The sequence below is a fragment of the Mirounga angustirostris genome, unplaced genomic scaffold, assembly GCF_029215605.1.
Source record: "Mirounga angustirostris isolate CCGP_5_RB_7025 unplaced genomic scaffold, mMirAng1.0.hap1 SCAF_9, whole genome shotgun sequence".
NCBI lineage: Eukaryota > Metazoa > Chordata > Mammalia > Carnivora > Phocidae > Mirounga > Mirounga angustirostris.
The window spans coordinates 136,012,289-136,034,326 of NW_026991717.1; the positions used below are offsets into that span (position 1 = coordinate 136,012,289).

At 40.8% G+C, this 22,038-nt stretch overlaps 1 protein-coding gene across 3 annotated transcripts; it reads left to right on the plus strand.

Moving 5' to 3' along the window:
- The first annotated feature begins 43 nt into the window (after positions 1-43).
- Positions 44-22,038, plus strand: GSKIP (GSK3B interacting protein). Of its 3 annotated transcripts, XM_064571539.1 has the most exons (4): positions 113-168; positions 10,441-10,501; positions 16,820-17,078; positions 20,245-22,038. In XM_064571539.1, the coding sequence occupies exons 3-4, from the start codon at positions 16,821-16,823 to the stop codon at positions 20,398-20,400; spliced, it is 414 nt and encodes a 137-aa protein (XP_064427609.1). In that variant the 5' UTR covers positions 113-168; positions 10,441-10,501; position 16,820; the 3' UTR covers positions 20,401-22,038. The 3 variants fall into 3 exon arrangements, with proteins under 3 accessions (XP_045757443.1, XP_064427609.1, XP_045757442.1); XM_045901487.3 differs by lacking the exon at positions 10,441-10,501 and having other exon boundaries at positions 44-168; XM_045901486.3 differs by lacking the exons at positions 113-168; positions 10,441-10,501 and adding an exon at positions 212-488.

Sequence of the window (22,038 nt, forward strand, 5' to 3'; positions counted from 1 at the left end):
GCTGGCGGAAGTGACGCCACACTAGGGCTGAGGAGGCGGGGAGAAGGGCCCTGACGGGAGCGGTTCCGGCCCCGAGGGGGCGGGGCGAGGGCGGGAGGCGGGACGGCGCCGCGGGTCGGCTCCAGACGCCTCGGGAGGGAGGAAGAGGAGGACGCGGGGCGCGCGCCGGTGAGTCGCCGCGGGGGAGGCGGCGGGCGGGCGGCCGCCGAGAGCGGCTCGAGGGCGGCCCGGGGGTCCTGCGAGCGGGACGCGGCGCAGCGGACCGGGCCGTGGGGGCCGACGGCGGAAGGGGCCCGGTGCCCGGATTGACAGGGGTCTGGGGGCGCATCTGGCCTGGGACCCCGACCCCAGAATCGGGCGCTCGGAGCGCCCCCGGCCGCGGGCGGGGGGCTGCAGCGTCTCTCGGTCCTTCCCGCCACCGCGCCCCCGCCCCCCAGTATTGACCGGTGCCCATTGTCAGCAAGTTATTCGTCCCCCGCCTCTTTCAGGTATTGTTTGCAAAGCTTCATCTTCCGTACTGTTTGCCTGGCGGCTTGCAGTTCCCGGAGCGCTTCCTTGGTGCTGGGTGCGCTGCACCGGCCACCGGGCAGCTTGAGTTGTGGAGGCATTTGTGGGCAGACCTGCTCTCTCTGCTCGATGCCGGAGCCTCCGGACCCCGCGGAAACCTGAGCGAAGTACTTGTGCTGCTCTGGGAATCTGCGCCACCGTCTTTCTGCCTTTTAGGGGGCAGCTCCTGCAGAGGCCGAGCTGCCCTTTAACTTGGTCACCCCGGAAAGGCCTGCGTGCCGGCGTTCGGTACCCGGGCGGCCAGATGCCCAAGGTTAAAGTCCAGACTAGCCGAGCTTGAGTAGGGGACGAACCTAAGCAGAGCACCGGTACAGAGGGTTTAATTAGGGAGAGCGAATTAGGAGAGCGGGCTTCAGGAGATTTTATAGATACGTGGGTAACTTGCACCAAGACAGCCCGGAAATGTTGACAGATGCCGGTTCCCCTTTGCACAGCCGCCTTTGCATTTGAGAACCAGTGTGCTCTCTGGTATGTGTAGTTGCTTAGATTGTTGGTACCCCTCATTCTCTGTAGATTTGTGCCAAGCATTCTCAGTAACTTCAGTTCCCTTACTCTTCGTTCATTCAAAGATCATTTGTTAAGGGGGCCCATTAAATGAAGGTCTCCACAGTTGGTGATGTGGAAAAGGTAGAAGAGAATTCAGGGAGTTTATGTTCTACGGTGAAAGGGCCATTCCTCTATTCAGTAAATATTTGTTGCCTGCTATGTGCCCGGGACTGTTCTCCGTGCTGGGGATAGAGCAATGAGCAGATTAAGTCCCTGGCCTCATGGAGCTTACATTTTTTGAAGGGAAGGGAAACGGGCAATAATTAAATATACGGTAGGCCATGTGCTGGTAAGTGCTGTAGAAAAAAAGTAAAGTGATATAAAGAGAATGGAGAGGGAAGAGATTTGCCACTTTTATACAGAGGGGTAAGAGAAGGCCTCTCTTGCTTAATAAGGTGATGTTTTAGCAGAGTCTTGGAGAACCCTGGGGAGCAAGACATGTTATTTTCCGTGGCAAGGGAACAGCAAGTGCAAGGCCCTATGGCAAGGGCATGCTTGGTGAGTTCAAGGAACATGAGTGGGGTGTGAAGTAAAGAGGAGGAAAAGCTGGGGGCTTGGGTGGGGACAGGCCCTCTAGGGCCCTGTAAGGACTTTGGCCTTTAACTCTGGGTAGGTGAATGGGTATGAGGAAGAGGAGTGACATAATGTGGCCTGAGTTTATACAGCATCATGCTAGCTGCGTTGTGGAAGTGGGAGGACCAAAGGAGAAAAGGCCAGAGCAGTTAGAGATTATTGCAGGAATCCAGGCAGCCCCAGGCAGGAACTTGGACTAGAGTAGTTGTGGTCAAGGTAGTAAGAAGCAGGAGATTCTGGATGTATTTTGAAGATGATAAGTAAGACATGTTTATGAATACTAATTACATTTGCCATAAAAGGAGTATAAACAAAGTGATGAAAAGGTGAAATCTCATCTGGCAGGGAATTAGAATAGGCTTTGTAAGGTTTGAACTGGACTTTTGACAAATGGATACAATTGACTTCTTTCAAGTACAAATGTTAAGTGATTTCCTTTGAAATAGAGAATTGCATTCAGGCTGTCCATGGAATGCCTGAAATTTCAAATACCAGGAGAAGAAAATAAAAATTAGAAGATTTTATAATAACAGACATGCTCCCTTCGAGTGTTACCAGGTGTTGCCTTGTATGTTTTATGCTTTCTAGGAGGATGTCAGCATAAATGTTAAGGCTTAGGACCTAGCATTATTATACCTTTAGCTCAAATAGGGTATGAACTCATCCTGAATCACAGCGCTATTTTGTGTTTTATCAAAGACAGAGTACTATCACAAAATGTTAACCCCTAGTGTTAATTAAATAAGGTGAAGAAAAATTCTCAACCAAACAAACACTCAACTTTCTAAGAATTCTGTAAAAGGCTTTGAAGTGACAGGTTAGAAGTTACATACCAGAGCTACGTACGTCCTTCAAAGAAATCCATGTTAATGTGTGAAACAAAAGAAAAATGGATGACATGCTTTGACCTTTTGAGATTTGCACTTGAGGTAACAGGAATATGATGATAGGCACGGTTCTGGAAGCTGTACGTATGTTGCCTGGTTCTGGAAGCTGTACAAGACGGCAGCAGCCACAGCACTTTACATGATGTAAAAGGCACCAAACTCAGAATTAAAATGGCTTGAGTTTCAGGGTCCGCTCTTCTTTAACGATCTTTTTAATATACAATAATAAACAGATAGTATTTCTTGAGCTTAGCACCATGCTAAGCACTTTCCATATGTACTTGTGGTAATTCCATCAAGCGATGCTTGTGGTTAGCTTCGTTTTAGAGAGGAGGAATGTGTGACCAGAGAGATTCAAAGATCTTGCCCCAAGTCCCAGAGTAGGTAGCAGAGCTGAGATGCTTGCTATGTTCGAGACCCTTTAACCACCGCACCTCCTGGCTGGCCACTTCCTCATGTTGAGAACATTTTCCAGACTGTGATACATGAGAAAAATAAAAAGTCACCCTGATTAAGATAGTGCATTCTAGCCCTCTGCTGACGGTTGGGATGTCACCTGTAAAAGTCAGTCTCAAAGTGAAAATTGGAAATCTGTATACTGCTCTTGAAATCATTCTGCTTCTACTCTTTTTTTTTTTTTTTTTTTTTTATGTATTTGAGAGAGAGAGCACGAGTTGGGGGGTGGGCAGAGGGAGAGGGAGAAGCAACTCCCCAAGCAGGGAGCCTGACGCAGGGCTCCAACCCAGGACCCTGAGATGGTGACCTTAACCAGACACTTAACCAGCTGAGCCACCCAGGCACCCCTGCTTCTGTTCTTTTGTCATGCTGTATATATATAACTTGTCATCAAGGACAAAGCTCCAGTCTTTTTTCAGCTCTTTGATGCTATAAATTTGTGATGAAAAAACAAAGTATTAAATCAAGTAGAGAATAAAGAACTTAGTGATAAATACCTTGATATTCAGTTCATCAGTCCTCCAGAACACTAACATAGCACAAAAATTATACCCACAGATGAAGTAAGAGCTGGTTCCTAGGGGCTCCTGGGTGGCTCACTCGGTTAAGCATCTGCCTTCGGCCCAGGTCATGATCCCAGGGTCCTGGGATTGAGCCCTGCGTGGAGCTCCCTGCTCAGCGGAGAGTCTGCTTCTCCCTCTCCCTCTGCTGCTCCCCCTGCTTGTGCTTGCTCTCTCTCGCTCTCGTGTCAAATAAATAAATAAGATCTTTAAAAAAAAAAAAAAAAAAGCTGGTTCCTAAATAATGATGTATGATACTATAAGGAATCATTTTGGAAACTTTCTACGAGGTGATGCAGTCTACCAGAATAAGAGCACCCGTAAGAGTGCTTCCATTTTTTGAAGGTGCTGGCAATGGAATATTGCTCAGAACCTGGTAGGAAGCCAATTTAGAGTCGAAATGGAAAGCAGAGAGGTTTTCTATTTTATATCTCTTTAGATATTGATTTGTCTTATTTTTGCTTATAATGTACTTTATATTAAGTATAGTACCCAATCCTCTGTGTAACCTAGAGGATTACATGGAAACAAAAAACTAATGCCTGGAGGGTTTTTTAAAGCATTCCATTTTTGAGTCTTTTCTTAGAATCTCATTTATAATTTCTGGTTTGAAGGAAAGGTTGTTTACAGGGGTGTAGTATTACTGCTTATTTACAGTTTACAAGGCTTCTCAAATTGACACCATCTGTATGCTTCTTCACTGTTAGCTCCCTCCATAATTGATTTGTTATTACTCAGTCATATATATGTGTCTCTGTCATTGTTGGAAGTAGGGTACAGAGTAATTTTATGAATCAGTGTATAAATGGAAAAAATATACCATTTTTTTTGAATTACAAATACTGTATGTTTGTAATATATGATGATTCCAATTTTAAGTTTTAAAATTTTGGTGGCGCCTGGGTGGCTCAGTCGGTTAACGTCCGCCTCATTCTCTCTTGTTCTCTCTCTCTCAAATAAATAAAATCTTTTTAAAAATTTTTTTAAAAAATAAAATTTTTAATTTCAAAACACATCTTAGAGCTATTGAAAACAGATTATATGTTATGTTAACAGAAAATAAAGATTAAACTAGCTTTAGCTTTGGCTAATTTCTAAATGTTGCTAATTATAATTAATCAACTTGATTCACCTTTACTTTCAAAACTCTTGTTTGAAATGCAGATAAATTCAAACCTCTCATTCCACTTGAAACTGAAGCTACCAGTTACTTTAACTATCTCAATAGCTTGTCTTCTTTTTTTTTTTTTAATGTTTTGTGGGTTTTTTTTAAAGATTTTATTCATTTATTTGAGAGAGAATGAGATAGAGAGAGCATGAGGGGGGGAGCGTCAGAGGGAGAAGCAGACTCCCTGCTGAGCAGGGAGCCCGATGTGGGACTCGATCCCGGGACTCCAGGATCATGACCTGAGCCGAAGGCAGTCGCTTAACCAACTGAGCCACCCAGGCGCCCATCAATAGCTTGTCTTCTTTAAGAAGAATGTTTCTGCTTCTATTTCTTGTACTTTCCAGTATATCACATTTTCAAAAGACTCTTGTCTTACTGCAAACATAATACATTTTCTTTTGCCATAGAAAAATTAGAAGATAAAAAATTAAAAGGTAGGGAATAAAGAACTTAGTAATCAATATCTTGATAACGAGTTTTATGAATCTTCCAAAAACACCACAGCCTCTAAATCATACCAACAGATGGAGTAAGAGCTATCGATAATTACCTTAACTTTTTTCAAAAAACATACACTAACTGAAGTGGGAAGAAGTGTAGACTTAGGTATAATTCAGTATGAACCTGCTCCCCTTCTAGCTTCCACCTCTGCTCATTAACTTCATACCCCCAGACCCAATGCCTGTAATCTTAAGCTTTTTGAGTTAATTTCTTATGGAAGAGCAGTACTTCTTTTACTTTTCACTCAAATGTTTTTATCAGAGGCAAAGGAAACCCTAGGGGTGTGGAGGCATAACCTGAAGAGGGCATGGCCTAACGCCTCCATTTGCTCTAAAGTTTTAGGCAGTTTTGCATCCTACTTCATAATATTGTTATACCAGTGATGTGTATTTGGGGGGAATGTCTACAGTGTTTATCCTAGGCTTTGTATGCCCCTTGTCACAGGGCCAAGTATCACAGCTTGAGAAGCAGAGAGTTCAAATTTTTTCTTTGGTTTATTCATTGAGAAAATATTCAGTGAAGGGACGCCAGGCTAGCTCAATCGGTAGAGCATGTGACTCTTGATCTCAGGGTGGTGAGTTCAACCCCATGTTGGGTATAGATTATAAATAAATAAACTAAAAAATATATATATTCAGTGAACACCTGCCTTATGTGTGACCCTGTGCTGGTAATGTATCAGAGGCCCTGATCTGCAATGAAGTATGAAAACTTACAGCAGTACTAATGCAAAGGAGGAAGGATATAGTGATTAGCTCTTTCTTGAGATCAGATACAGAATCCTGAAATAAATGTGTCTGAATTTTGAAGAACTTAAAAGTCTGAAAGTACAGCTGAACTTTGAACAGTGCAGGCACCAATTCCCCTGCAGTTGAAAATCCAAGTATAACTTTTTTTTTCAAGTATACCTCTTGACTCCCCAAACTCTTAACTAATAGCCTACTGTTGATCGGAAGCCTTACCACTTATATGAACAGCCAGTTAACACATACTTTGTATGTTTCATGCATTATACACTATATTCTTAACAATAAAATAAAGAAGATGTTATTAAGAAAAGTATATGGAAGAGGGTGCCAGAGTGGCTTAGTTGGTTAAGCCTCCGACTCTTGGTTTCGGCTCAGGTCATGATCTCAATGTTGGGGGATTGGGCCCTATGTGGGGCTCCCTGCTCAAGGTAGAGTCTGCATAAGATTCTCTCCCTCTGCCTCTCCCCCCCACCCCGTGTGCGCTCTAAAATAAATAAATCTTTTTTAAAAATCGTTAGAGAAAATACATTTACCGTACAATATTTTATTTATCGAAAAAATTCTGCATATAAGTGGAACCATGCAGTTCAAACCCATGTTTTTCAAGGGTCACCTGTAATGTCAAAGTACAATTTTTTTTTTTAAGTTAGAAACATGGGGGGGGCGCCTGGGTGGCTCAGTTGTTAAGCTTCTGCCTAGGGCCCTGGGATCGAGCCCCACATCAGGCTCCCTGCTCAGCAGGAAGCCTGCTTCTCCCTCTCCCACTCCCCCTGCTTGTGTTCCCTCTCTCGCTGTCTCTCTCCTATCTGTCAAATAAATAAAATCTTAAAAAAAAATAAATTAGAAACACTGGTCTTATACAAACATAGTAAGCATGTGTCAAAAATGTATTTAACTCTATGGAATGAATAAGTCATGAGAGTAAAAGGCACACCTAAGGAATACAGTTAATGATCATTGTGATAACAATGTAACAGGACAGAGGGTAGCTATACTTGTGGTGAACACAGCATAATATACAAACTTGTCGAATCACTAAGTTGTACACCTGAAACTAATTTAACATTGTGTGTAAACTATACTCAAATTTTTTAAAAATGTACTTAACCCATTAATGGAGGAACTGGCAAGGTGGTAAAGTTGATCCAAAGTAATATGGGAGAGGAGTACCTTGGCTGGCTTGGTCAGTGGAATGTGCAACTCTTGATCTCAGGGTCGTGCGTTGGAGCCCCATGTTGGGTGTAGAGATTCCTTAAAAATAAAATCTTAAAAAATATATATATGGGAGAGCCCAAAATCATTGAAAGAAAAACTGATGAAATAAGATTGCAAAGTTAGCTCAAAACTGGTTACTGGGATGTGCACTTCCGGCAAAGACAGAGGGACGGGGCCCAGATTTACTCTTCCATCTGAAACAGTAAGAAAGTGGGCAAAAATATATGGGGGAGTAAAGGCTTTTCAGACTGGGCATCGGACAATGAAGGACACTGATCCCTGAGAGGCAAGATACAAATGAGGTGAGCCCATTGCCCTAGCTTATTGCCTGGAGATCTCCAGGCAGGGCAGTGGGAGAAGAAACCTAGGTAGAGCCCAGTAGTCCCGCTGAGTTGAATATATAGAGCTAGGAGTTCAGGAAGGCCAAGTCAGCTAGGACAGAGTACTAGAAATTAGCTTCACAGAAAGCAAGAGCTATGGAAATATACAGAGGATCCTCCAGCCTGCAACTGAATACTAATCAACACATAGGCGTGAGGAAACTACCCAAAAAAATTAGAGGAATTTTCAAAGCTCAAACAGGACCAGGGATGTTCCTGTTCCTATCACTGAAAATGGAAAACCCTCATAATCCACAGGACATCAGAATATTCAGAATGGTTTTTGACTCCAGAGTGGGTCAAAATTAACCAGAAACTAAATGTTGCTTTCATACTGCCTTAAGTCTAAAAGCAAGACCCAAAAGGATCAAGCTGCTTCCAGATAACTATATCCCAGAAGAATGTTAAATAATACTTATAGGAGTATTAAAATAGCCAGGACTGTAAAAGGTAAAAAACACATTGTCTGGCATCCAGTCAAAAATTATCAGGCAACGAACCATGAGAGACGATGGACTCTGAAAAACAAACTGAGGGTTCTCGAGGGGAGGGGGGTGGGAGGATGGGTTAGCCTGGTGGTGGGTATTGAGGAGGGCACGTTCTGCATGGAGCACTGGGTGTTATGCACAAACAATGAATCATGGAACACTACATCTAGAACTAATGATGTAATGTATGGGGATTAACATAAGAATAAAAAAAAATTATCAGGCATACAAAGCAGCAGTATACATCCCACAGTAAGAAAAATCTATAAATTGAAATTAACCCAGAAATAACCATGAAATTAGTAGAGGACATTAAAGCACCAGGTCATATGTTTAAAAAGCTTGAGAAAAGACTGAGCAAATTAAGTAGTAGAGATGTGTAAAATATGTTTTTTAAAGACTCAGGTAGAAGAGATAACACACTGCAGAACAAAAGATTAGTGAATTTGAAGACGTACCAGTAGAAGAGGAGACTAAAAGTGTGTGTGGGGGGGGGAAGAGTAGGACAACTTCACCTAGAGTAATATTCATGAAATTTGAGTCCCCAAAGAGAGGAGGGACAGATCAATGTTTGAAGAAATAATGGCCAAAAATTTTCCAAATTTGTTAAAAACTGTATAAACCCACACATGCAAGAGACTCCATGAACCCCAAGCAAAAGAAACCAGGAAAACTACACCCAGAGGAACAAAGACAACAATGACATCAGATTTCTCGTGGGAAATAATGTAAGCAAAATAATAGTAGAGGGACATCTTTAAAATCTTGAAGGGGGTGGAGGACTGTCAACCCAGGATTCTATACCCAGCAAAAATATCTTTCAAAACTGAAGGTGAAAGGAAGACTTGTTTATATATACACAAGCTGAAAGAATTCATTAATAGCAGACCTGCACTGCAGGAAATGTTAAGGAAAATCTATCAGGCAGAGGAATATGAAACAGATCATGGATGCAAATAAAAATAAACACAAAGGAATGCAGAGCACCAGAAATAGTAATTATGTGGTTAAATATAAAATACTTTTTTAAAAATACTTTTCAAAAGATTTTATTTGTCAGAGCGAGCACAAGCAGGAGGTGCGGCAGGCAGAGGGAGAGGCAGGCTCCCTGCTGAGCAAGGAACCCGATGCAGCACTCGATCCCAGGACCCTGGGATCATGACCTGAGCCGAAGGCAGACACTTAACCAACTGAGCCACCAGGCATCCCAAAATATTTATTACCTAAATCGCTGAAAAATTGTTTAAAATAAGTAATATGTATTATGAAGTTTCTAACATGTAGAAGTAAAATATGACAAAAATAGCGCAAAGGCTGTATAGTACACTCTTGTAAGTTTCTTACGCTCCATGCTATACATGAAGTGGTATAATATCACTTCAAGGTTGAAGGTAGACTGTGGTAAAGATGTATGATATAAACTAAAGTAACCAATAAAAACATGCAACAGAGTTCATAAGCCACCAAAGGGCATAAATTAGAACACTAAAAGTGGTCAGTCCAAAAGTAGGCAGAAAAATAAGGAAAAGGAGGAGAATACAGATGGCATGAATAGAAAACAGCAAAATAGTAACCACATCAATAATTATAGTAGTCATGTTAAATATAAATGGTCTAAGCACTACAGTTAAAAGGTAAAGATTGCCAGATTGGATAAAAAAGCAGGACCAAACTATATGCTACCTAAAAGAAACCCACTTTAAATATAAAGACTGTTGCTATTACCATTTACAAAGAGCTTGAAAGAGGCTATTCTATCCAAATCGAGTTCTCCTGTCTGGGTAGCAGACTTCAGATTGGGCCATCTGTATCATTCCTCTCCTAACATTGTCCTTGCATTAGACTAGTTAGGCTGGTCTCCTTAGAATCGCTGCCACACCCCATGCAGACTCTTGTTTACGCTTCGTTGCCTATGAAGAATTCTTACAACTCTCAAGTCCTTTCTGCTTTATCCAAAACTTCACCTGTGCTCATTCAAGACCAGTTTTGTTTTGTTTTGTTTTGTTTTTTGTTTTGTTTTTAAAGATTTTATTTATTTATTTATTTGACAGAGAGAGGCACAGCAAGAGAGGGAACACAAGCAAGGGGAGTGGGAGAGGGAGAAGCAGGCTTCCCGCTGGGCAGGGAGCCCGATGTGGGGCTCGATCCCAGGACCCTGGGATCATGACCCAAGCCGAAGGCAGACGCTTAACGACTGAGCCACCCAGGCGCCCCAAGACCGGTTTTGACTGACCTGTTCCATGAGTCAAAGTCAGGCCCCATCATAACCGACAATTATGTCATAGATCACAGAATGTCAGAGGTCTCAAGAACAGTAAAGAATTTCTTGACTATTCCCCTTATTTTATAGGTGAGAAAACCATGAGTCCAGTGAGGTTACATGGCCAGCCCAGGTTCATACAAGTTTAGTGGTAAGTTTGTAGTAGGGCCAAAACACGTCATTGCTTTCTTTAATTATCTGCCACTCACAATTAAGTACACTTCTTAGGTTATAATTATGATGCATGTGCATAGCGTTAATATTTATGTACATATTTCTTGTGCTTGCCTTATTTCCCAAGTTAAGCTATAATACCAGTAGACACCTTTTTTTTTTTAAGATTTATTTATTTTAGAGAGAGAGTGCAAACAAAAGGGAGAGGGGGAGAGAGAGCATCTCAAGCAGACTCCCCACGAGTGCAGAACCCAACACAGGGCTCAATCCCAGGACCCCGAGGTCATGACCTGAGCCGAAATCAAGAGTCAGACATTCAGGGTGCCTGGGTGGCTCAGTTGGTTAAGCGACTGCCTTCGGCTCAGGTCATGATCCTGGAGTCCCGGGATCGAGTCCCGCATCGGGCTCCCTGCTCGGCAGGGGGTCTGCTTCTCCCTCTGCCCTCTTCCCTCTTGTGCTCATTCTCTCTCTCAAATAAATAAATAAAATCTTTTAAAAAAAAAAAAAAGAGTCAGACATTCAACCAACTGAGCCGCCGAAGTGCCCCACCAGTGGACACCTTTAATTAGTATTCTGATGCTTAGAGAAATGCTGGATATATAGGTACACAGTAGGTTATATTTGATAATTATGATATATGATAATAAGCTTAGAGTCTAAATTGACAAGATCACAAAGCAAGAAGTAATTCATTACTTTTTACCATTTGAAACAAGACGGTTAATTCCCCTCCATAGAGTAGCTAAGATTCAAAATATTTTTTCTGGGGGTGCCTGGGTAGCTCAGTCGGTCGGGCATCTGCCTTCAGCTCAAGTCATGATCTGAGGGTCCTGGGATCGGGCCCCACATCAGGCTCCCTGCTCAGCGGGAAGTCTGCTTCTCCCTCTCCCTTTGCCCCTCCCCACCTCTCTCTCTCTCTCTCTCTCTCTCTCTCTTTCTCTCTCTCTCCCCCCCTTCCCTCTCCCTGTCTCAAATAAAATCTTTTAAAAAATACATTTTTCTAACATGTATTTCCAGATCTTGCTACTCATATGTAAAATAATTTAGTATCTTTTTATCTACTGATTGTTTTTCAACTGTAATATAAAGTCAGTTCCTTATCATGTTATCCACAAGTATTCGCAAAGGTCTGTACCCATGCTGTCTGATGCAGGAGCCATTAGCTATTTAAGCTTAGGTGAATGGGGGCACCTGGGTGGCTCAGTCGTTAAGCGTCTGCCTTCAGCTCAGGTCATGATCCCAGGGTCCTGGGATCGAGCCCTGCATCGGGCTCCCTGCTCAGGGGGAAGCCTGCTTCTCCCTCTCCCACTCCCCCTGCTTGTGTTCCCTCTCTTGCTGTGTCTCTCTCTAAATAAATAAATAAAATCTTTAAAAAATGAATGAATGAATGAATGAATGAATGAATGAATAAACTTAGATGAAAGAAAATTAAATGGAATTTGAAATTCAGTAACTCAGTCACTCTAACCGGGAGCTGGTAGCTACTGTCTTGGACAACACTGATAACGAATGTTTCCGTCATTGCACAAAGTTCTGTTGGTCTAGAATGTGTTATATAATGATAGATTGTTTTACCTGCAGAAAGGGAAACCAAGGATTTTTACCAGATTCATACTGATGAGAGAGCCATTCCGGTAACCAGACAGCAGCCCTAATGTGTCAAGAGTAATTCTAGGAGTGTCCCTACCCCGGAATGGGCACACATTTCCTCATCCTCTATGGTCCAGGCCTCTGCAGTCAGGTACACAAGATAATCCATTGAGAAGTAAGAGAAAATAAGTTTATCGTTCATGTTTTATCTTCTGTTTAAATTCATATTTATGTATTGTAGTAGAATGTGTATGTAAATAAATATACATAACATGAGGTATCTGCTCACGGTATTTTTAGTTACTGGGATGCATCATCAGAAATGTAGAAGCCATTTCTTCAGTGTCCCGTTGATAAAGCCGCCCTGTTGCTGTGTGGTCTACTGCCGGAGCTCCAGCACCCTCACCACCAGCTGCTTCGTGTTTGACGATGCCTTTGTGGCTCTGTGTCCAATCTCCTCAAGAGGGGATCTAATTGGATAGGCCAGTCACCACCCAGAATCAAGTAGCTGGACAGAGCTCTTAATTCAGGATGATTTATAGACCCCTTGCCAGCCTGGAGATGGTACCTTTAAATGAAACACCATCGCCAGTACATTTTACTGTGATGATGGTCCTGGAGTTACAGAATACAAAGCATGAAACTGTGGTTAAGGAATCTTTCCAAAGAAGGCACTAAGCTTGGCAAGTACTCTGGGCCTTCTTTTAAGAAAACCATGTAAACTACCTGGTAGTGTACATTCTCCGTCCAGTGTGTTTGTTAAAAATAAATTACAGCTTCCAGAAAGGAAGGTCAGAAAGTGAAGTCTCTTTGACTGCCTTCATACTTTCCTGCTAATATGGTGCAGACACTGTGGTAGAAAGAATAATGGCCCCCAAAGATGTCTATGTTTTAATCCCCAGAAACTGAATGTGTTACCTTATATGATAAAAGGAACTTTGCAGGTTGAATTAATTTGGGGACCTTGGACGGGACGTATCCTGGATTGTCCAGGTAGCCCCAATGTAAACACAAGAGTCCTTATAAAGGGGGTGCCCATGTCAAAAGTCAGAAAAAGAAGGTGTTACCACAGAACCAGAGAGTGTAGTGATGTGCTCTGAAGGTGGAGGAAGGGACCATGAGCCAAGGAATACAGTCAGCTTTTAGAAGCTAGAACAGGCAAGGAAACAGATTCTCCTCTGAAGGCTCCAGAAGTAATGCATCCCTGCTGCTACCTGGATTCTAGATTTTTTACCTCCAGAATTATAAGAAAATAAATTTATGTTGTTTTAAGCCACAGGGTTTGTGGTGATTTGTTACAGCAGCAATAAGAAACTAATAGAGACACGTATTGATAATCACTTTCGACAGAGCTTTTATGAAGCACTTTCGGCATGACAGGCACAAAAATACCAGATTTCCATTTTTTAAATCTCTTTACTTTCATAAAGCTCTTGAAGAGCTAGATCAATCACTACTTTTCATTTTGGGTTGGCTTCTAAATCAATTAGGATGCTTTCAGTTGCCAGTAAAAGAATGGGAATTTGTTGGATTCAATAACTGGAAAATGTGAAGGTCAGGCAGCTATCAGGACTCTGGCTCCATTTCCCTGTGAATCTCTTGGCTCTGTTCTTTCCCACTGTCAGCGTCATCCTTGGGCTAGTTTTCCCATCTCAGGGTGGCTACCAGGAACACCTGGGGGGGGGGGGGTGCTCAAAGTGCTCTGGATTGGAGTGACTGGGAAGAATTCCTGTGTCGAGGAGGACAGTCTTTAGCCGGGACTGGAGTCAATCTCACATTGTTTCATTACTTTATTCAGTAAGGGAAGGGGGCGTTATGACTCCCCTAAGAAAATCTGGGTGCTATTAGGAAAGGGAAAGGGTATTGATAATAATCAAGAGCCTGTTATAATAGATAAAAGATAAATGATAATATCTTGAAGTAATACTAGTGTAAAATGTTAATAACTGGTATAGTGCTTCAATACTAAATTGTATCGTTTCATGTCTATGTATCCTCACCAAAAGTTCTGAATGTGTCTTTTTTTATGCATCATAAAGACATTTTTTTTAATTTTTTTTTTTTTTTTTTTTGAGAGAGAGAGAGAGCGAGCACAGCATGGGTGGCCAGGGGGCACAGAGGGAGAGAGAGAATCCCAAGTAGCCTCCATGCCCAGCACAGAGCCCGACACAGGGCTCGATCTCACGACCCTGAGATCATGACCTGAGCCGAAATCAAGAGTCAAATGCTCAACCGACTGCACCACCCAGGTGCCCCAAGACATTTTAGAAAAAATCTTCTAAAAGTTTGCAGTTAGGAATGTTATGTCTTTTTTGCCCATTGGTGCTAATTATTACATAGCAATAGCTTGATGACATACTTTCCTGACCTGTGAGGGTTTCTTCCATTCTGGTGTTGGATTCTTCGTCTTTCTCCATCATTAAGGTCCTAATTGCAGTGAATTAGATTCTTGCTTTAAAAGCTTGTCAACAAGCTTTCTCATATAAACATCTTTTTATGTAGTGATTATTATTTCTGACATCCATAATTGAGGTCCTTGATCACTTAAGCAAAACAAAGATGTTCGGTATTCATGATGTTAAGAGACTTACAGTGGACCGTTCCATTTCAAAATCTTCAAAACTGACTCTGTAAAAAAAAAAAAATCAAAATGGGCTCTTTTCTTATACATAAAACCAAGTATAATGTTAAGGAGCATAATGATTATTTTTAGGTTAGGTAGAAATTTTTAGAAAAACAAATATTTTCATTTTCATATTATATGTCAATATTAGATTCCAGTTATCTGACAAATTGCTCCAGCAATAGATAAATTTATAATCAACTTGCTAGTAATGAGTGACTAAGTCTGTAAAGTACCATGGAAGACAAGGTAAAGGAGCCTTAAAACATATCATTAGTTGGAATAGGATTGGAGGAATATATTATTAGTACATTTGCTATGCAATTTTTTGAAATGACTTGACAAAGTTTATCATAAACTGCCTTTAGCAAATAGCTTGCCTTTAATGATGGCAAATGATGGGCAGCTACAAGAACTCTAACTCCTTAAGATTTTTGTGAATAATTTTAGAGGAGTAGAATTCTCTAAACTTAAAAAATATGCAGAAAAATCTCCCAGAGATTTTGATTCACTTTCTCTGAGGTGGGGTCAGTGGCCAAGGTAAAAACCACTAACATAGAGGACTTTTAATATTACAAATAGGGCACAAGTCAGTAACTGTAGAAAAAGAGATGGGATTTTTAAGATAATAGAGAAATTATATTAAATGCTCATGCCAAGTTGAAGAATGCTGCTACATTCAGGACAGTGGATGCTTAATCCAGTTCAGAGAAATGAAATTTTTTTTTTTTTTTGAGAAATGAAATCTTAACTTACTTTTAAAGCCTGCAGCTAAAAAGAAAGCATATTTTCTTCTTTAAAAGCCTACATTGCAGTGCAATTTGACATTCACTAACTTTTCTCATTCATACATTTTGAATTTTAACAATACTCACTGCTACCCCAGTCACAGAGAGAAGCTAGAACTCCATAGCAACCTGGCAGTAATGTTGGATTGAGTTAGCCTGAGAAATAATGTTTTTCAAATTATAATATTTGGATCAGTTCAGAGAAGTGGTAAAAACATGAGTCAGTCATTCAATAAATGGTGTTGGGACAGTAAGCCATCCATTTCAAAATTAAAGCTACATAAAATAAATTCCAGGTGGGTCAGAAAGTTATCTGTACATATAGACAATGAGAACTCAGAAGACAAGAGGTTTTTAAAATGTAATCAGGGAGTGGGGAAGGCCTTCGTAAGCAAAACCCCAAATCCAGAAGTCATAAAAGAAGCCATTGAGAAGTTATGTACTGTAGTAGGTAAAGATTTGAATTCTGATTTAATGGTCTGAGTTCATTTCCGTTTGTTTTTTACAGCTATATGATCTTGGAACTAAGAATACCCTATAAATATCAAAAAGATGTTTAATCAAAGAAATATATATTCAAACAGTGAGGCATCATTCTTTGCCTCTCAAATTGGCAAATATTAACAAGGATTGTAAAGAGGGTAATGAAAAAGTGTAGTCCCTCATATTCTATTCATGGAGGTTAAATCAGTACAGCCTTTTTGTGAAGGTGAGTCAGCAATATCTGTTGAAAGTTAAAATGAGCGTACACTTTGACTCAGCAATTCCAATTTTAAATATCTACATATTACATATTAAAAAGAAGTATGGGGGCGCCTGGGTGGCTCAATCAGTTAAGCATCTGCCTTCGGCTCAGGTCATGATCCCAGGGTCCTGGGATTGAGCCCCGCGTCAGGCTCGCTGCTCAGTGGGGAGTCTGCTTGTCCCTCTCCCTCTGCCTCTCTCCCCTGCTTGTGCTCTCTCTCTCTCTCTGTCAAATAAATAAATAAAATCTTTTAAAAAATGAAGTATGTACTAAGATTTTTCCTGAGGCATTGTTGGAAATAGCTGAAAACTAATATTCTAAATTAATGTCATTGTGGGAATTAACCTTTGGGGGAGGAGTGGAAAACGGATCTTTTTTTGAAAACCTATACACTTCTGTAACTGTAAAACTGAAAATGGTTTTAGACAATATTTTCCATAAAAGTTGCGAGCCACTTAATGTTTTCTATTAAGGCATAGCTCCCTTTAATCAAACAGTAATATTCAGAATGTCTCTCTATAAACATGTGTGATATCTACTCCTTTGCAGAATGGAAACAGACTGTAATCCCATGGAGCTGAGCAGTATGTCAGGGTTTGAAGAAGATGCAGAGCTTAATGGTTTTGAAGAAGCTGATACGAAAGACATGAAGCTAGAAGCCGAAGCAGTTGTAAATGACGTTCTCTTTGCTGTTAACAACATGTTTGTCTCAAAAAACCTGCGCTGTGCCGACGATGTGGCCTATATCAATGTGGAGACGAGAGAAAGGAACAGATACTGCCTGGAGCTCACTGAAGCAGGGCTAAGGGTCAGTCGCTTTTCTTATTAGGGGGAAAAAAAATGTTGCTATCTCTACCACTTGAGGGGGCGGGGGACAGGAAGGGTGTTAACTGAGAACGCAACACCTTGCAGCTCCAAAATTTTTTTTTTTTTTAAGATTTATTTATTTGTTTTTAGAGAAAGAGAGAGCAGGGGCGAGGGGCAGAGGGAGAGAGAATCTCAAGCAGACTCCACGCTGAGCGTGGAGCCTGACTCGGGGCTCGATCTCATGACCCTGAGATCACAACCTGAGCCAAAACCAAGAGGCCGACACTCAACTGACTGCACCACCCAGGCGCCCCAGGAGTTTTGTAAGGAAAACTTTTTTCCCTAGGAATTCTTACTAATTCTAAAGTCTTTGGTTAACATGGGGAAATTGGATTTTTTTTTTTAAAAAGAAAAAACTTTTGATTTGCAGTGTTACTTTGCTTTGACCCTCACCCCCCAAATGAGTTTATTTCTTGTCTATGGCTAAATATGTCTGCCGTAATTAGGCATTCTTTGCACTGGGTGAGTTTTGCAATCAGTGTGTTGAGAGGATCTTTTCCCACCTCTTATAAAATGTCTCTTCTAAAACAGCACACCTGACTGCACTGTTCTCTAGCTGATGGATCAGAGCTAAGTCACAGCAGAATACTCTGCCTCCAAATTTGCAAGAGTGTCTTGTCCTACGTGTGAGCTTTTCTAGGCAGAGTCACCTCTCTGCGCCCTTTGAACCAGAATCCTCACTTTGGAATAGCAGAAAGCCCTACCCAAGAGCAGCTTATCATTTAAAACAGCAAAACTCACTGGCGCACCTGGCTGGCTCAGTCAGTGGAGCGTGCGGCTCTTAATCTCGGGGTTGTAGGTTTGAGCCCCACCTTGGGTGCAGTGATTACTTGAAAATAAAATCTTTAAAAAATAATAAATAAGACAACAAAACTCACTGTTAGGAAAATTTTTTACCTGAACAAAGGAATAGATATTAGAAATTCCGAAATTTAGTTTTGACTTTAATACTTATCAGTCTTGGTCAAAGATCTCTGCCTTTTCTGTTTCTATACCTAAGAATAGTCCCGCAAAGTAGCACAGTATCATAAGGTACGGGGCAAGGCCTAAGCAAGTAAGAATGTCATACAATACTAAACAAGTACGTAGACATCTTTTTATTTCACTAGATTCAGTTTGCTTAGAAGTATATGAAGCGTGTGTCCTGTGTATTCGTTGACAGTCAGTCACCTGCACTGAAGTAAATTGCAAGGGTAGCCTCTTTACTACTTCTGGTTCCCTCATAACTGCCAAGTCGGTAGCTCCTTAGCTTTGGGAGTAGTACCTGGATTAACTAATCTTTGTGCTCTCCTTCCTAAATCCCTAAATTTACGCTAAAACCGTGTAGCGTGTAGAAGTGGATCTTAAAATAGAAATAGGCAAATCAAAAGTAGAGATAAATGACCCTGCATAAATTAATTCAGTCTTGCATTGATTAATTCTGAGATGACTGTGGGAAGGTAGGAAGGGTTCTGATGTTCTTCTGTCAGAAGCCTAACATGGGAATTTGAGTGATCTTGGGTTAAGTCATTCAACCTCTCTTAGTCCCTTCTTCTTTATCTATAGCCTAGAGATTAGGAAAAAAGAAGAAAAGAAAACTAAAAAGGATTTGGGGAATGCTTATATGAATAGTTTGCAGAAAGATCTCGATCCCTTAAAAACCTGGCACGTGGGTATCCAGTATTTGTTTGTTTTTGCAGTCTTACTCAGTTAACTTTTATTGAGCAACTATCCTGGGTCAGGAATTGGAAATCAAACCATGAGTAAGGTGTGATCCCTGTCCACTAGGAAGACTACAGACTAGCAGGGAAAGGAGGGGCAAATAGAATTGGAAGGCACGGAGAAAGTGCAGTGACACAGCATGGTTCTGAAGAGGTGTGACTCATCGTCCTGACACGTCTGCCTCTGCGTGTCATGTACGACAAACAACAACACCACTTCTTTTTTTTTTTTTTTTTAAGATTTTATTTATTTTTTAGAGAGCGAGCGAGAGAGAAACAGCATGAGAGGGGAGAGGCTCAGAGGGAGAAGCAGGCTCCCCGCTGAGCCGGGAGCCCGATGTGGGACTCGATCCCAGGACCCTGGGGTCATGATCTGAGCCGAAGGCAGACGCTTAACCATCTGAGCCACCCAGGCGCCCACAACAACACCACTTCTAACATAAACTTGCATCTTCTTGGATAGGTGACTTGGATAGATGTCATTAAAAATTAGAGTTTATATAGGGAATTCACAAGCTTTAGTCAAATCAACGAAAACTAAGTTGATTTTGCCCTAACACTGTGCAGGTGAACCAGGATAGATCTTGTTGGGGACAAAAGCTTTCACTGTGTTTAAAGAAAACACACACACACATACACAGAATAACATTCCCTTTTATGTCACAGAATTGAGCATTTGTTTCCCTGTCAGATAAGTAATGTGTTAGTAATGTTAAATTAGTAATGTAACTAATTGTAAAGCAGGATTGAAACTATAAACAATTTTTAGAACTCTTTATAAAAGAGTTCAAATAATGATAAAAATACGGACTGATAATATATTATCTCTTCTGGTGCCTTGTTATGATTGATCCTCAGTCGGTGTGGGATTAAAGAGAAGCATGTTTCAGTCTATGAAAATGAAATACTAGTTCTTTGTAGCTTTTTACATTCCTTCTGACATTCCTTTTTAGTCAGGAGTAGGTAAACTGAACCTTTTACATTTTCAGGAAAAAGATGATAAAGAGGGCATTTTGTTGGTGGTGTTGCTGTATATTTCCGGTTGCTTAGAAATGTGCATATTCGGGGCGCCTGGGTGGCTCAGTCGTTAAGCGTCTGCCTTCGGCTCAGGTCATGATCCCAGGGTCCTGGGATCGAGCCCCACATCGGGCTCCCTGCTCCAGGGGAAGCCTGCTTCTCCCTCTCCCACTCCCCCTGCTTGTGTTCCCTCTCTCGCTGTGTCTCTCTCTGTCAAATAAATAAATAAAATCTTTAAAAAAAAAAAAAAGAAAGAAAAGAAATGTGCATATTCTAACTATTGATTGAGAAATTGTGTCATTAAAGAATGGCCCCAGTAAACACGTGGTTTTTGCTTTCTGTACCAAGTTAAATCTAGTTATTTGATTCACTGTTGCATTTCTCTTGTAGGTGGTAGGTTATGCTTTTGACCAAGTGGATGATCACTTACACACTCCCTATCATGAAACCGTCTACTCGTTGCTGGATACCCTCAGCCCTGCCTACCGGGAAGCATTTGGAAACGCACTCCTTCAAAGACTGGAAGCTTTGAAGAGGGATGGATAGTCATGCTTTTTCCTTCTAGAGGGGGCTGCTGGTACAAAATGTTGACATAAAGCTTGAAATACTTGCATATGGTCATAGTAGAAAATGCATCTTTGGTTTTTATGTCCATTTCTTGCTTCAAGTTTAGGCTTCTGACTCAAAACATTACTGATTAATGAATTGTCTTTCTTAGTTTCAGATTCATGAAGGGAATTGAGGCCATTGCTTGACACCATCATTGAGACATTCAGATTTGTTCATATAGTATCTCTGCATTTCAAAACCTAATCAGTATTTCATTCTGTTATTACAGGACTTTGATGCTGCCGGCCCTCCCTCTTACATAGGAAATTCTAGATTTGCACAGTAATATACAGGAATTAAAATGACCTAACTTCATACTTGGATTCAGCTTGCTAAATCAGGGGTTTACTACTAGCTTGGACTGACTTTGTAGTAATTATTTTGCTACTAGCCTTATTGGAAACAAATTATCACCTAGTTTCCCCTGCACAAATTTTGAAATTCACTGCTTCACTTAATCTATTTATATTACTAATATGGACTGACAAAGATGAATTAATTATATATATATATCACTTAGCTAGTATTAAATGGAAAACAGGTACTGAAATAATAGTTCTGTATTCCTTGTTTGCAACAGCCAGCCAACTAAGAGGACAAACCGTTAGCAAATGAATGTAATAATTACTTGTTTCCAAGATATTTAAGCACATAAGCAAATATAGGAACAGGCTCCATTTTTCTTAACAAAAAAGCATCTTCAGTGTGTGTGTGTGTGTGTGTGTGTGTGTGTGTGACTTAAAAGGAAGAAGATTCTGATTTCCTAGAAAACAATATTTTGGCCTGCGTTGATTCTTATTATGAATGTTTGTTTACATAATGTACAGTATATATTCAGAAAGTATTTTTGCTTCAATGTTTCCTTTCTATAAAGTAGTGCTTTGGTATTCCCATAGCGCTCCTCCTTCCCCAACAAATGCACAGTGTTCTGGCTCGATGCGAAATCTACAATGCAATGTGCATGCATTGTATGGGTTTGAAACCAAAGGATGAATGAAGCATTCAGAGACTTAATATTTGAAAAAAGGAGGCTCTGTTTTTATATTTTATTACAGGTACTAATATTTATAAAAATGAATTGTACCATGCTGCTACATGTTTTCAAGTACATATTGAATACTGAGGATTGGGGAGTTGATTTTTTAGTAGTAACCTAAAGCAGCTATAGAAATGTTGAAGTAAAACTCTGCATCGGGACACACCTTTGTAATTTGTCATTTGCAGACTTTTTTTAAATCATTATTAAATAATAGGTACTTTTAGGCTCTGAAGATCATGTAGACCACATTGAGGTTCGGTTGGGTCAGTATTCATCGTTGGAGTTCATCGGGATGCTTTAACTGTTCAGTAAATGCATGTCCATTCGCAGCTTTATTTTCAGATGCTATTTGGGCAGTAAAGTCTAACAGCAGGTCGGATATTCTCACGCTTAATCTCAGGCTAAATAAATGTAAAGGATATTTGTAAAGTTTGAATAGAATTCTGTTTACTCATTTCGAGTTAAGTATGAAGAAAAGTGATTGTATGTTCAAAAATTGACATTGTTCACTTTGTGATAAATGACTGGTTCCAGGA

Excerpts from the sequence above, each read along its gene's own strand:
- GSKIP (XM_045901487.3), top strand. The coding sequence starts at position 16,821 with ATGGAAACAGACTGTAATCCCATGGAGCTGAGCAGTATGTCAGGGTTT. Across the intron at positions 17,079-20,244 it reads TCACTGAAGCAGGGCTAAGG|GTGGTAGGTTATGCTTTTGA; the intron begins GTCAGTCGCTTT and ends TTTCTCTTGTAG.